This window comes from Staurois parvus, unplaced genomic scaffold (genome assembly GCF_062004578.1).
Source record: "Staurois parvus isolate SC_StPar_1 unplaced genomic scaffold, SC_StPar_1.0 ptg000436l, whole genome shotgun sequence".
In the NCBI taxonomy this organism is placed as follows: Eukaryota; Metazoa; Chordata; class Amphibia; order Anura; family Ranidae; genus Staurois; species Staurois parvus.
The window spans coordinates 6916044-6930858 of NW_028318232.1; the positions used below are offsets into that span (position 1 = coordinate 6916044).

At 39.7% G+C, this 14815-nt stretch overlaps 1 protein-coding gene across 2 annotated transcripts in view; it reads right to left on the reverse strand.

Annotated features, from left to right (window-relative positions):
- XRCC6 (X-ray repair cross complementing 6) overlaps nt 1–14815 on the reverse strand; it is a 223278-nt gene that overhangs the window by 170894 nt on the left and 37569 nt on the right. For both annotated transcript variants that reach the window (XM_089687719.1, XM_089687718.1), the window contains exon 3: nt 2938–3047. In XM_089687719.1, the coding sequence (XP_089543845.1) occupies nt 2938–3047 (110 nt within the window). The remainder of the gene's footprint in view (nt 1–2937; nt 3048–14815) is intronic.

Consider the following 14815-nt stretch of genomic DNA (forward strand, 5'->3'; position numbering starts at 1 on the left):
AAGAAAAAGAATTATCACAAAATAATGCAGTGTAGTATTAATACAATGTCAGTACATTGCATGTACGTGATTTTGTAAAAAGAAACCTATAAAATCGATCACCTTACTATTATCCTGCTTAACAAATCCCTAAAAGTCATATAAGCCAACAGAGGTCCCAAAATACTTCCCGTCACTGTAAAAACTCCAGCTACAGGATCCCATAGCAGTCAGTCTTGTGAATAAATTCATAACCTGAATAAAGGTTTAACTTGCCCTTTAGTGCACAACTTGTGAATAAATGCTTGGCCAGTTTCTCCAGTCAAGGAAAACGGTTTTAGAATGTTAAATGTGATTTTTTTTTTCAGTATCTCATAAAAACTTACCTGAACTACCTTTTATTGGTGAGAAATGTTCAAATTGAAGAGAGTTGAAACTGTGGATGATTATTATAATATAAGAAAATAAAGCAATGTCAAAGTATAATTATGATCAGGAGATAAAACTTGTGTTTGTATGTGTATCCATGCATGTGATTGAGCGTGATCTTCGCCTATAGCAGTGTTAATGTGTGCTATAAAAGTTTGTCTTGCAAAAAAAAAAGACTGCTCTTTATACCCTCCCTCTTATGAAGGACTGGCTTGATAGTAGTCCCACACATGGAAAGGCACAGTTGGCTTCTGAAATTCGAGGCAGGGATTGGAATGTTTCATATACACAGTTATACATACAGAATTTAACAGTTTATTTATCAAATATATATTAATATACTTATAGCAATGGGATTGATTTACTAAAACTGGAAAGTACAAAATCTGGTACATCTGTGCATAGCATTTATTTATTTCAGGTACTTATATAGCGCCGTCAATTTACGCAGCGCTTTACATATATATTGTACATTCACATCAGTCCCTAACCCTCAAGGGGTGTACAATCTAAGGTCCATAACTCACATTCATATACAAAGGGCCAATTTAGACAGGATCCAATTAACCTACCAGCATGTCTTTGGAGTGTGGGAAGAAACCGGAGTACCTGGAGGAAACCCACGCAGGCACAGGGAGAACATGCAAACTCCAGGCAGGAGGTGCCGTGGCTGGGATTCGAACCAACGACCCTAGTACTGCCAGGTGGAAGTGCTAACTATTTAGCCACTGTGCTGCCCACGTAGCCAAATAGCTGCAAACATCAGCTTGTTCAATTAAGCTTTGTGGAAAAAAAAAACAACAAAAAAAACAAACAAACACCACCTGAAAGCTGATTGGTTTCTATGCAAAGCTGCACTAGATTTTGCACTCTCCAGTTTTAGTAAATCAATTCCAATGCTCTTCCCTATATTAAAAGTGATTCATTAAACAAAAAACCCACAACAAAACACGTTATACCAAGCTTTTTCAACCAGGGTGCCCAGGGGTGCCTTGAGGTTTCTTCAGGAATGCCTTGGTAAAATGCCTAAATATTGCCTCAAAAATGTGGATAAACCAGGAGGTGGATCAAGCCTGCCTTTTAGTTACACAAAGGCAGGGGTTTTCATTGTGCACCACTAAGAACAAGCTGGCGGCATCCCAACAACCTATGACATCATCAGCTGATAAGGAGGATGTTGTCGTCTGCACAGCATCCTTGTTTGACTCTCCCCTGACCCTCTCCATCAGTGCTGGGGTCACATTAGCTGAGTGACAGAGAAAAACTTAGTGAAACGAGAAACATTGGAATGCTAGTCAGTACCAGTGTGCAAAAATGTATTTGATTTGGAAGAATAAATCACCTCTAAAATTTGGGTGTCCTACATGTGTAGATGTTGAACTAATAGAATCATTTTTTACATTTTAGAATGGGGTGCTTGGAGACTGTCCATAATTTTAAAGGGTGCCTTGACTGAAAAAAGGTTGAGAAGCACTGTTATACTAACCTTCTCTCTGCAATGGTTTTGCACAGAGCAGCCATAATCCTCTTCTTCGTGGGTTCCTTGCCGGCGGCCCTGGCTCCTCCCCCCTGCCAGGTGCCCCCAATATCAAGCCTGTCGGTATGGGGGCTCGCGAGCCACGCTCCTGTGAAAAGGCATTGCCCATTCACACACAGACAGAACGTGACTCGGCCCCACCCCCCGCTCTCTCCTCATTGGCTCATTGACTGTGATTGACAGCAGCAGGAGCCAATGGCTCACACTGCTGTGTGAGCCAATGAGGAGAGAGAGCCCCAAGAGAGCTCTAATGCACATCGCTGGACCGAGATGGGGCTCAGGTAAGTATTGTGGGAGGGGGAATGCGGGGAACCTGCACCCAGAAGGTTTTTTACCTTAATGCCTTTAGAACCACTTTAGTGTCTTAATCAAGAAATATTACAGTGTAAGGAGTACATTCTTGAATTATACATGCTTAATAGACTCTTATGCACTTTCGATACAGGTAGAATCTTTGTCTCACATTACACTTACACACACACACACCAGTTCAATCCATCCTAAGGTCCACACATTCATACATATTAAGTTTGTTAATAAGAAGATATTAGCTATTAGATTAAAAAAAGCTTCTAATAGGACTGCTAGGGGGCAAAGGGTGAAATAAAAAAAATTAAAAAAAAAAAAAACAGCCTTTACTACTGTGTTCAAAAAATATTCACAAGTAAGAAAAATGTACGTCACCTCCCTTCTTCGAAAATTAATTACCAGCATTTTAAATAAACATATTAAATGCAGCTTTGCTTCAGTATTTTCAGATTCACTGACCTGGAACAACTGCACACCAGGATAGCTGAACAGAAGTCGTTATCTGCATACTTAGGCCTGGTTATGAGGACCAAAGTAATGAAGCCAGTGGGTCAACGTGGCAGTCAGGACACTTGTATTTTCGAGAGGAGAAGGTAGTGTCGGCAGCCTCTGTTTCTCTATTGGCAGTATAAGTTATTACATTTATTGTAGTAATAACTACCCAGGGAAAAAACAAACATTACCTGTAGCGCTATTTCAAAAGGAGGAAGGTCTTCATCACTTAGACTATCAAACATTGACTTTGAAGCATCAACCAGGAAGATTATGCTGTCTCTACCAGCAAAGCGAAGCTCTAAATTAATATAGAACAAAAAGACATGATTAGAAAAACTCAGAAGCTTAAAACTTTCGCATTATATAAGAATATACTTAAGAATTACCAGATCAATACACTGTGTGCACAATTATTAGGCAAGTTGTATTTTGAGGATTAATTTCATCATTGAACAATTACAGTGATCTCGGTCAATCCAAAATGTTAATGAACCTCAAACCTGAATATTTAAAAAAATAAAAGTGAGGATTTGGCTTTCTTAGGAAAATATCTATGTGTGTACAACTATTGGGCAACTATTAGAGAAAAACAAAAATGAACAAAAACATTTCTGTCAAAGAAAGAAAAAATTAATAACCAATATAACCACCCTTCTATTCAATCACAGTGATAGGCTTTCCATTCATGGAGTCTGTCAGTTTCGTGATCTGTTTACGATCAACTTTTTGTGCAGCAGCAACCACAGCCTCCCAGACACTGTTCAAAGAGGTGTACTGCTTTCCTTTACTGTAAAAATCCTGTTTAAGAAGGGCCCACAAGCTCTTAATAGGTTTAGGTCAGGTGAGGAAGGGGGAAGTCATTCTTTCATCTTTAAGGTCTTTACTGGATAGCCACGCAGCGCAGTATTTCAATACATGCTATGGAGCACCGTCCTGCATAAATATCATGGTCTTCTTGAAAGATGTAGACTTTTTTGCTGTACCACGGCTTGAAGAAAGGGTCTTAAAATCAACTAGCAAACCTACTGCCAGTTTTTGAGAGTCAATCTTTAACCTGTAAAAGGTCCAACTAGCTCATCTTTAATACTACTAGCCCATACCAATACCCCACCTCCACCTTTCTGGCGTCTGAGTTGAAGTGGAGCTCTGTGCCCGTTGCTGATCCAGCCACAGGCCCATGCATCAGGTCCATCAAGAGTCGCATCTCATCAGCCCATAAAACCTTTAAAAAAAAAAAAAAAATCTGTCTTCAGATATTTTATGGCCTAGTCTTGACGTTTCAACCTATGTCTCCTAGATTGTAAGCTCCAAGGAGCAGGGCCCTCGAACCCCTCGTGTATCCTATTGTATTGTGTTCGTACTGTTTCATGTATTGTCTCCCTTTGCAATGTACAGTGCTGAGCGAACTATTGGCGCTTTATAAATACTGTATAATAATAATAATGTGTCTTGTTCAGTGGTGGTCAGGTTTCAGCCTTCCTTGCCCTGGCCATGTCTCTGAGCACTGAACACCTTGTATTTCTGGGCACTCCAGGTAGGATGACAGCACTGGAGGTTAATTGGTTCCTGGTAGTTTCATGTTTGATTCTTCTTACATCTTTGGCAGTTAATTTGCTTCTTTTACATTCAACACGTTTCTTGCGGCCATGCGACTATTTGTAACAAAACGTTTGATAGTTCTGTGAACGTGCCCTAATATCTTATTTCATCCCTCAGAAAAACGATTTACAATTTTTGACTTGTCAGAGTTAAATCTTTTTTGGCCCATTTTACCTGAGGAAAAGAAGCTGCCTAATAATAATGCACACCTTGTTATAGGGTGTTGATTTCCTTAGGCCAAACCTTCCCTCATTACAGAAATACACATTACCTGATATGCTAAAATCCAATAAGCATTCAAGTTTATATAGCTTGGAGTTGGACAATATGCATAAAAATGATGATTTGGTCAAAATAATTGTGCACACAGTGTATTTTGGCATGCAATGTCAACATTTTACCACATTTCATAATTTAAAATGGTTTTAAACCCAATAACAGAAATGTTACATATTGCAGCTTACCCATTATTAGATGTGGTGGCTGCATTAGCTTTCTTTTTTCCCTTTTCACCTGGTGAAGCTTCCTTTAAAACAGACCAAAAAAAAAAGCCTTTTGCTTTACCTGCTTGTAAAAAGAGTTAGCTGAAGTGCAGCTTTGATTTGTTAGTTCATTCCATTTAAACAATATCCTCTCCCCAGATTTACAATGCTGCTGGAGTGGAGCAGAGGAACTTTAAGACAGGAAAGAGTGTTACTAGCAAGATCACCAGGTGAATATAAAAGAAAAAAATCCTAAAAAGTAAACTAATGAAGCCACCATATTTAACAACTTCAATACCGGGCACTTTTACCCCCTTCCTGCCCATGCCAATTTTCAGCTTTCAGCGCTCTCAAACTTTGAATGACAATTGCGCGGTCATGAAACACTGTACCCAAACTAAAATTTCATAATTTTGTTCACACAACTAGAGCTTTCTTTTGGTGGTATTTAATCACCACTGGGGTTTTATTTTTTGCTGCATTAACAAAAAAAGACCGAACATTTTGAAAAAAAATAAAAAAATTATATATATATATATATATATATATATATATATATATATATATATATATATATATAGTTTCTTTTATAAAAGTTTGCAAATTAATAATTCTTCATAAATTTAGGCCAAGATGTATTCTGCTACATTTCTTTGGTGAAAATAACCCAAATCAGTATTTATTATTTAGTCTGTAGGAAAGTTATAGAGTTCACAAACTATGGGATATATCTGAAAAATGATCAATCCTGATTAGGTACACTGACTGGTGTCAGTCCAAAAAAAAAAAAAAAAAAAAGAAGGGTATAATTTTTTTTTCAATGTTTTTTTTATTACATTTGTTTCTCTTTTTTGTATGTTACCATAGTAACGTTGTACTACTTTAGGGAAGTGACCAGTTTTTTTTTTTTGTTTTTTTTTTTGTTTTTTTTTACACAATTTGATTGCTTATAGCAAAGAATTTATTTGCTATAAGCAAGCATTTAAATGAATGAAAATCGATCCAATCTGTTTTTTTTGTTGCGATTAGCTGTGATTGGCCATGGCTAATCACAGGACACAGATGAGCTGTGAGTGGCCCAGCCTGTGCATGTGATCACTGTGACCATTCACAGGTAGACACACTTGTATACAATGGATGGCATGAAAGAAAGCCATCAATTGTATATACAGCTGTCATTTGACCTGCTGTGATTGGTCACAGCAGGTCACATGGTACTGGCAACAGGGCCGGTACACAGATCTGTCTTTGGCCGTGTCCAAAGCTAACTGTAGCTCGCTCTCAATATTACTTTGGCTTCAGATTTGGTTTCGCGCCTACAATCCCACTTCCCTTACCGGTGGGCTTCCTCTTTTCTGGAATACTTGGGCATTCGCTTGACCCCCACCTATGACTCCCTTTTTGCTGCAAATTATTATCCTTTTCTTAGCTCTTTATCTTCTCTTATGCATTCCTGGCAATTTCCGCACCTGTCTTGGATAGGACGGGTTCATTCAGTGAAAATGACCATCTTGCCGAAATTGTTATATTATTTTCGCACCCTCCCGGTGCGGGTTCCCCCTCACTTTCTTCGGTTGCTTCAGGCGAAGTTTATGCGTTTTATCTGGGCCGATAAACACCCCAGAGTCTCTAGAAATACGCTCTTTGCTCATAGACTCCAGGGTGGTCTTGGGGTACCCAATGTAGCTAAGTATTATCAGGCGAGCCAGATTGCCCCGCTGTCTATGTTGCACGCTTCCTCCGATGTTCCTCTCTGGGTCCTGCTGGAAATACCTAATTGTGCCCCTATCTCACCGTCGACACTCCTATGGCTTCCCCCTGCCCTGCGCCCTATGGCGCTGAGTCCGATGTTGCTCCATGGCCTACAAGTCTGGGACTCGGTACGTTACTCCAGTGGCCTGATGTCACCCTTTTTGCCCTTGCTTCCAATCGTTAACAACCCTCTTTTCCCACCGGGTCTAGATTGCCCGAGGGCATTTTCTTGGTGGGTGGCTCATGGTTTCTCACAGGTGCAACACTTTTTGACTTTTCGGTCCTTTCCCGCCTGGAATGTCCTTCGGGAGTCTCGGGATGATCCCCCAGCAGAATTTTTTCGGTACCTTCAATTGCGGCACTGGCTACTTTCGCTGAGGGCCACTTCTGCTTTCCCATATCAGAAATCTGCCTTTGAACGGCTTTGCCAGCAGCACCCGGCGCCCCGGGCCTTATCTCCCTTCTTTACGCAGCTTTGAACAGACGCTCGTCTCACACTTCTCTTTCATATGTTGTTCAGTGGGAACGCGACCTGGGAGTGGCTGTGGATCCGGAGGACTGGAGTAGGGCCTAGTCACTCATAGCTAAATGTTCATTTAATACGACCACGCTGGAAGCAGCCTACAAGGTATTGTTCCGTTGGTACTGGGTTCCGGCTCGTCTGGCCCAGGCTAATCCTGCCTGTAGTGATCGATGTTTTCGGGGTTGTGGCCATCGTGGCGATGTACTGCATATCTGGTGGTCATGCCTGAGGTTGATTTGTTTTTGGTCTCGTGTGTTTGGCCTCCTTTTCACTTTGTTCCATCTCTCCATACGCCGGGATGCTCGGTATGCTTTGCTTCATTGCCCCATACCGGGCCTCTTGGCTCGTCAGCAGCGGTTGGCTTCCTATTTGTTTTTATCGGCTACTAGGACAATTGCTCAGGCCTGGAAGAGTCCGTTTGTACTTTTCCAGGGGGTGCGGGATCGTATGACTACTATGATGCTCAACGAACAGATGTCGAGTATATGCAACGACTCTCAACATAAATTTTTGAAAGTATGGGAGCCGTGGTTGCAATACGCCTTTCCCACGCTCCCCCCGGCCAGTGTGGGGAGGTAATGGAGTTTGGTATTGGCGCTCGTGGACCCCTGCGCTTTGGTTTTTTTTTCCCTTTCTTCTCTGCTCTTCTTCTCTCCTTTTCTGTTTGTTTTGATGTGACAGTGGACAACTGTCTTTAGTTGCGATAGTCAGAGTCTTATTGATGTTATTGTAACCTATGTGCCATTGATAGCCCCTGCGTGGGCATACGTTTTGCCTTATTGGAATTAGAGCGTTGTCTGCTCTATTATGCCTTTTTTATTGGTGCAATTGATAGCCCCTGCGTGGGTGTGTTTTGTTGCCTCTGTTTTATACTGTTTAAAATTAATAAAAACCATTGAAATACAAAGCTAACTGTAGCAAACTGTAGCACCCACACTGCAAGGTTTAACTGCTCATTCAGTTTCAGGGAACAGAGAAAAGATTTGCTTATCTGATACTCTGCTCCTCCCTCTACTGTCCTCACAGAGTCGTCTCTCCCTCGCTCTAGCAGTCAGAGGTCCTGAGGTGATCAAGTCCAATGCAAAGTCCAGAGCCCTGTATTGGAGGTAATGATGTCAAAGGACAGTCCAAAGCAAAGCATAGAGCAGTGAATCAGGCGCTTCTCTTCTTCCTTAACGTTTTTAAAGTTTACCGTAGTTGGGTAAATGCTGAAAAACTAACATAATGAGCTACTCTAGTCAAAATATTTTATTTTGCATTGGATCAAGCAGGGTATGGTTAGAAATTCGAGTTTTTGACATCTCTTTTCTATTTTTGGCAAGATTTGCTTTTATTTTCTGTCAAGACAGGAAGTGAAAGGAAAACAACATTTTTTTCAGTAAAATGTGGAAGAGTGAACTTCTATTAAGTTTATCAACGGTTTGCCCGGTGACCTTCTTTCTTGTCATGCAGTTACAAGCAGTCACGAAGACAGGAATTTAGGTGAAAACTCCCCAATTGTATTAGGGAAAGCAAAATCTGACACTGACTCAAAAAGAGCATTTCGGCAGTCTCATGCCTTATTTTAATCAGGACATTCAATTACATCGATCATGGACTGAGCATCCCTCCTGACTGACTCAAGGCAAATATTACAGTGTTCCCTAGACAAGGGGGAAAAAAAAAACTCTCAATGTAGCAGCTACAGACCAATTGCCCTTCTCAACGAGCATCTTAAACTATTTACCAAGATTCTTGCTAACAGATTCCCCCCCCCCCCCAATGTGAAGCACAAGATAACAATACTAGAATTGACCTTATTCACCTGGCTAGATCGACCAGACCTTTAAATTGTTGTGTTGACGCTGGGACTGTTCTGTTTTATTCAGTCTAACTCAAACAAAGGAGCTCTCCAGTAAACAAGGCCATCACAAGGTAATGGCATGCACAAATGACATGCTCTAGCTAGTCTCTTTTCCGGAGGTGAGCCTCCTTAACTTAGTCACTTCAATACCAGACACTTTCACTCCCTTCCTGCCCAGGCCAACTTTCTTTCAGAGCTGTCACACTTGGAATGCCAATTACTCAGTCATACAACGCTGCACCCATAAGAAATTTGTATCTTTTGAGACAGATAGAGCTGTGTGTGGTATATTTGCATTTGGAATCTATTGCTATGAACCTACATCATTAGTTCAAAAGGTACAGCTGCAAGAAAAAGTATGTAAACCCCTTAGGATTACGTGGAGTTTTGCATGAATTGGGCATAAAATGTGCTCTGAACGTCATCTAAGTCACAACAATAGAAGAACACAGTCTGCTGAACATAATACTACACAAACATTAGATGTTGCCATGGTTTAATTGCACATAACATGTAAACATTCACAGTGCAGGGAGGAAAAAGTATGTGAGGCCCTAGCTTAATGACTTCTCCCAGAACTAATTGGAGCCAGGAGTGAGCCAACCTTGACTCCAATCAGTGTGATGATATTGGATGTGTTGCCGACAGCTGTCCTGCCCTTAAAAAACACACACCTGTTTTGGGTTTACTGGTTTCAAGAAGCACTGTCTGATGTGAACCACGCCTTGCAGAAAAGAGCTCTCAGAAGACCAACGATCAAGAATTGTTGACTTGCATGAAGCTGGAAAGGGTTACAAAAGTATCTCCAATGTGTTCATGTGTTCACGGTAAGACAGACTGTCTACAAATGGAGAAAGTTTAGCACTGTTGCTACTCTCCCTAGGCGTGGTCGTCCTGTAAAAATGACTGCAAGAGCACAGCGCAGAATGCTGCATGAGGTAAAGAAGAATCCCAGAGTGTCAGCTAAAGACCTACAGAAATCTCTGGCACATGCTAACATTTTTGTTGACACATCTACAATAAGGAAAACATTAAACAAGAATGGAGTACATGGGAGGACACCACGGAGGAAGCAATTGCTGTCCAAAAAGAATATTGCAGCACGTTTGAAGTTTGCAAAAGAGCCCTCTGTCTCCCTTATTATATGTTATGTCACTAGAGCCTCTTCTGTCAACAATAAGGAAGAATGGAGATATAAGGGGAATTCAGATAGGAGACGTAGAGCATAAAGTGGCAGCTTTTGCAGATGATCTGCTGTTTTATGTGGGGAATCCCAGGATAACACTCCCAAATCTAATGAAATTGCTGAAAGAATATGGGGAACTATCAAATTTAAAAATCAACCCAACAAAAACTGAGATCTTAAACATAAATATCCCAAAAAGCGAAAAAGAGAAAATACAAAAAGAATTTAAAAAAATAAAATATTTGGGAGTAAGGCTTAGTGCGGCGTATAAGAACTTGTATAAACTAAACTAGATTTAATTATTAAATGAAGTGAAGGGGGAATTAAAAACTTTAGAAAGAGGATTTCCATCATGGTTAGGACATATAAACCTGGTAAAAATGATAAATTGTACCAAAAATTTTATATAGATTTCAAATTAAACTCCCGGAAGCTTTTTTTAAAGTAATAAAAAGAATAAGATATATCTGGAGGAAGAAAAAACCGAGGGTGTCCCATGAAATATTAAGTAGAGATAAAGGGAAGGGCGGTCTGGGAGTTCCAGATATAAAGAGATATTACAAAGCAGTAATATTAGGGAGAATTTTTGACTGGACGTTCAATTTAGAGGGGAAAAGTTGGGTAAAAATTGAAAATACACTTCGTGGAACTAATTTGAATAGAATTATATGGTTACCGGCACAATATAGAGGATTGAAGGAGGATTTAAGTTTGTACACTGTAAATGTGTTAAGGGAATGGGATAAAATACACAAATATATGAAATGGGAATTTAACTCTATACTAATGCTACTAAGAAATACAGAATTTTTTCCCCCAGGTAGAGAAGAGATAACAGGTAGATGGTTTATAAAGGAAGATGTCCAACTTAGAGATATAATGGGGGAAGGGAAATTGAAGACCTTTAAAGTGTTGGAAAAGGGAAATATTTTCACTAGGTTAGACGAGTGGCGTTATTATCAATTAAAATGTTTTTGGGGAAATCTCCCAAAACCCCTGAGAATGAAAAAGGATTGGAATTTGTTTGAAAGGTTGTTGGATGCACGGGGTGATAGGAAACACGGAACAGCTAAAATATATAGAATCCTCACAGATTTAGACACAAACGCTAAACCAATGCACATAGTGAAATGGGAAAGAGATATGGGGGTGGTATTAGATGAATAAAAACAGAAAAAAATAAACAGATTAGTTCACGGAAAGCAGAGTTTGAGGGATGTAGAAACAAATTATAAATGTTTGACAAGATGGCACATTTTTCCGAGTGTAGAATATAAGATAAGTGGGGAGAAATCACAGTGGTGCTGGCGAGAATGTGGGGAAGTGGGGACAGTGTATCATATCTGGTGGGAATGTCCAAAAATTCAAATATTCTGGAGAACAATAGTACATTTAATAGAGACCATCATTGAAATGAACATCGGGTTAGATCCAGGGATGTGCCTGTTACATAGTTCAGAGCTATCAGTTAGCAAATATAAGAAATTAGGTTTAGGGTACTATTTGAACGAGGCAAAAAGCCTGATCCCTAAGTATTGGAAGAAAAAAAAACCGAAAGAGGAGGAGTGGATAGAAAGAGTAAATTGGATTAGTAAGATGGAGAAGTCATATTATATACAGGAAGATAAGTTGGAGGTATATTCCGCGAAATGGGAAAAATGGGAAAACTTTGTAGCAAATGTGAGAAAGTGAAAAGTAGAAAGTCATAGAATGGATAGATGGGTAGGATACGCTTGCTTTGGATAAAAGATAATGAAAATGCAGAGTGGGGGGGGGGGTTTGGGGGGGTGGGGAGGGGGTAATCTTTTAAGAGGGAAAAAATAAAGTAATAAGAAATAATTGTATATTTATGATGATTGAGATGAAAATTTTTTTTGTTATTACGGTGAAAAACTAATAAATATTTAAATAAAAAAAAAAAAAAATGCCAACTAGGAGGTTAATGTTCCACATCTGCGGCTTTTTAAATTGCATGGAAGCTCTTGGCTCTACCAAGCCAAGGTCAGGTAGACCAAGAAAGATTGCAGCCATAACTGACAGAAGAATTGTCTTGGATTCAAAGAAAAACCCACAGGCAACCTCAAAAGAAAAACAGGCTGCTCTGGATAAAGATGGTGTGGTTGTTTTTAAGGAGTACAATACAGTGATACTTGAACAAAAATTTGTTGTTTTGCCACGGTGCCAGAAAGAAGAAGATTTTACTGCACCAATGCCACAAAAAATCCCAGTTACAATATGCCCGACAACACCTTGACATGCCTAACCAGGCCTTTTGTGTCATTGATGCAGTAAAGGCTTCTTTCTGGCACCTCGACCATGCAGCTCATTTTTGTTGAAGTGTCATCATATTGTGCTCCTTCAAAACAACTACACTGTCTTTTTCCAGAGCAGCGTGTATTTTTCTTGTGGTTACCTATGGGTTTCCCTTTGTATCCCAAACAATTCTTCTGGCAGTTGTGGCTGCAATCTTTTTTGGTCTAACTGCCCTTGGCTTGGTATCAAGAGATCCCCGAACTTTCCACTTCTTAATAGGTGAGTTAACAGTACTGATTGGCATATTCAAGGCTTTGGACATCTTTTTATGTCCTTTTCCATCTTTATAAAGCTCCATTATCTTGTTACGCAGGAAATTTGACAGTTTTTTTCTGATCCCCATATCAGTGAAGGAGAAAAATTAGCTAAAAATTTTTATAACCAAAACAAAGAAAAGCTTTTTTAAAAAAAGTTTTGCTCTTTTTTTGTTTATAGTGCAAAAAAATAACACCCAGTGGCGATTAAATACCACCAAAAGAAAGCTCTATTTGTGTGAAGAAAAATGATAATTTCATAAGGGTACAGTGTTGCATGACTGCGCAACTGTCATTCAAAGTGCGACAGCGCTGAAAGCTGAAAAATTGGCCTGAGCACGTAGGGAGTAAAAGTGCCCGGTAGGCAAGTGATTAATGTAACCTATAAACTGTACAACTCAGTTGAACAACAAACTGAAATCTTTTAGGTGTCAGGAAGTAAAACTAAAAAAATATGGTTGCATAAGTGTGCACACCCTTAAACTAATACTTTCTTGAAGCACGTTTTGATTTTATTACAGCACTATTTGAGTAGGAGTCTATCAGCATGGCACATCTTGACGTGGCAATGTTTGCCCACTCTTCCTTGCAAAAACACTCCAATATGTCACCTCATGTGCACAGCCCTCTTCAGATCACCCCACATATTTTAGATCGGATTCAGGTCAGGGTCATTCCAAAAAATTAATCTTCTTCTGGTGAAGCCATTCCTTTGTCGATTTGGATGTATACTTTGGGTCGTTGTCATGCTGAAAGATAAAGTTCCTCTTCATGTTCAGCTTTCTAGCAGAAGCCTGAAGGTTTTGTACCAATATTGACTGGTATTTGGAGCGGTTTATAAAATTCCCTCTACCTTGACTAAGGCCCCAGTTCCAGCTGAAGAAAAACTGCCCCAAACCATGATGCTGCTACCACCATGCTTCACTGTGTTCTTTTGGGGATGTGCAGTGTTTTTGCGCCAAACATATCTTTTGGAATAATGGCCAAAAAGTTCAACCTTGGTTTCAATCAGACCAGAACACATTTTCCCACATGCTTTTGGGAGACTTCAGATGTGTTGTTGCAAAACTTAGCCTGGCTTGGATGTTTTTCTTCGTAAGAAAAGGCTTCCGTCTTGCCACTCTACCCCATAGCCCAGACATATGAAAAATACAGGAGACTGTTGTCACATGTACCACACAGCCAGTACTTTGCAGATATTCCTTAAATGTTGCTGTAAGCCACTTGGCAGCCTCCCAGACCAGTTTTCTTCTCGTCTTTTCATCAATTTTGGAGGGAGTCCAGTTCTTGGTAATGTCACTGTTGTGCGATATTTTCTCCACTTGATGATGACTGTCTTCACTGTGTTCCATGGTATATCTAATGCATTGGAAATTCTTTTGTACCCTTCTCCTGATGAATACCTTTTAACAATGAGATCCCTCTGATGCTTTGCAAACTCTCTGCGGACCATGGCTTTTGCTATAGGATGCGACTAAGAAAATGTCAGTAAAGACCTACTAGAACAGCAGAACTTTATTTGCGGTTAATCAGAGGTACTTTAAAATGATGGCAGGTGTGTACTGACTCCTATTTAACATAATTTTTTATGTATGCGACTGCTAAATTCTGAACACAGTTACATCCCCAGTTATAAGAGGATGTGCACACTTATGCAACCACATTGTTTTAGTTTTTTATGTTTACTTCACCCCCTAAAAGATTTCAGTTTGTTTTTCAGTTGAGTTGTACAGTTTATAGGTCACATTGAAAAGGTGGAAAAAAGTTGTAAAATGATTTAGCTTTGTCTCATTTTTTTACATCACAGAAACCTGACATTTTAACAAGGGTGTCTAGACTTTATAGTGTGTGTGTGTGTGTGTGTGTGTGTATATACATACACATATATACACACACACATACATATACACATACACATGTACAGTGTTCAGCATAAATGAGTACACCCCAACAGATTTGTCAGAAAACCTTAACTTTCCTTTCAGAATCAACATTTTCTATGGGACACTATACTACAAAATACTCCCACAAATGAGGGCCATTCATTGCAAACAAGATTTGTTAAATTTGCACACACAAAAAAAGCATTTTTCCTAACAAATTCATTCAAGACC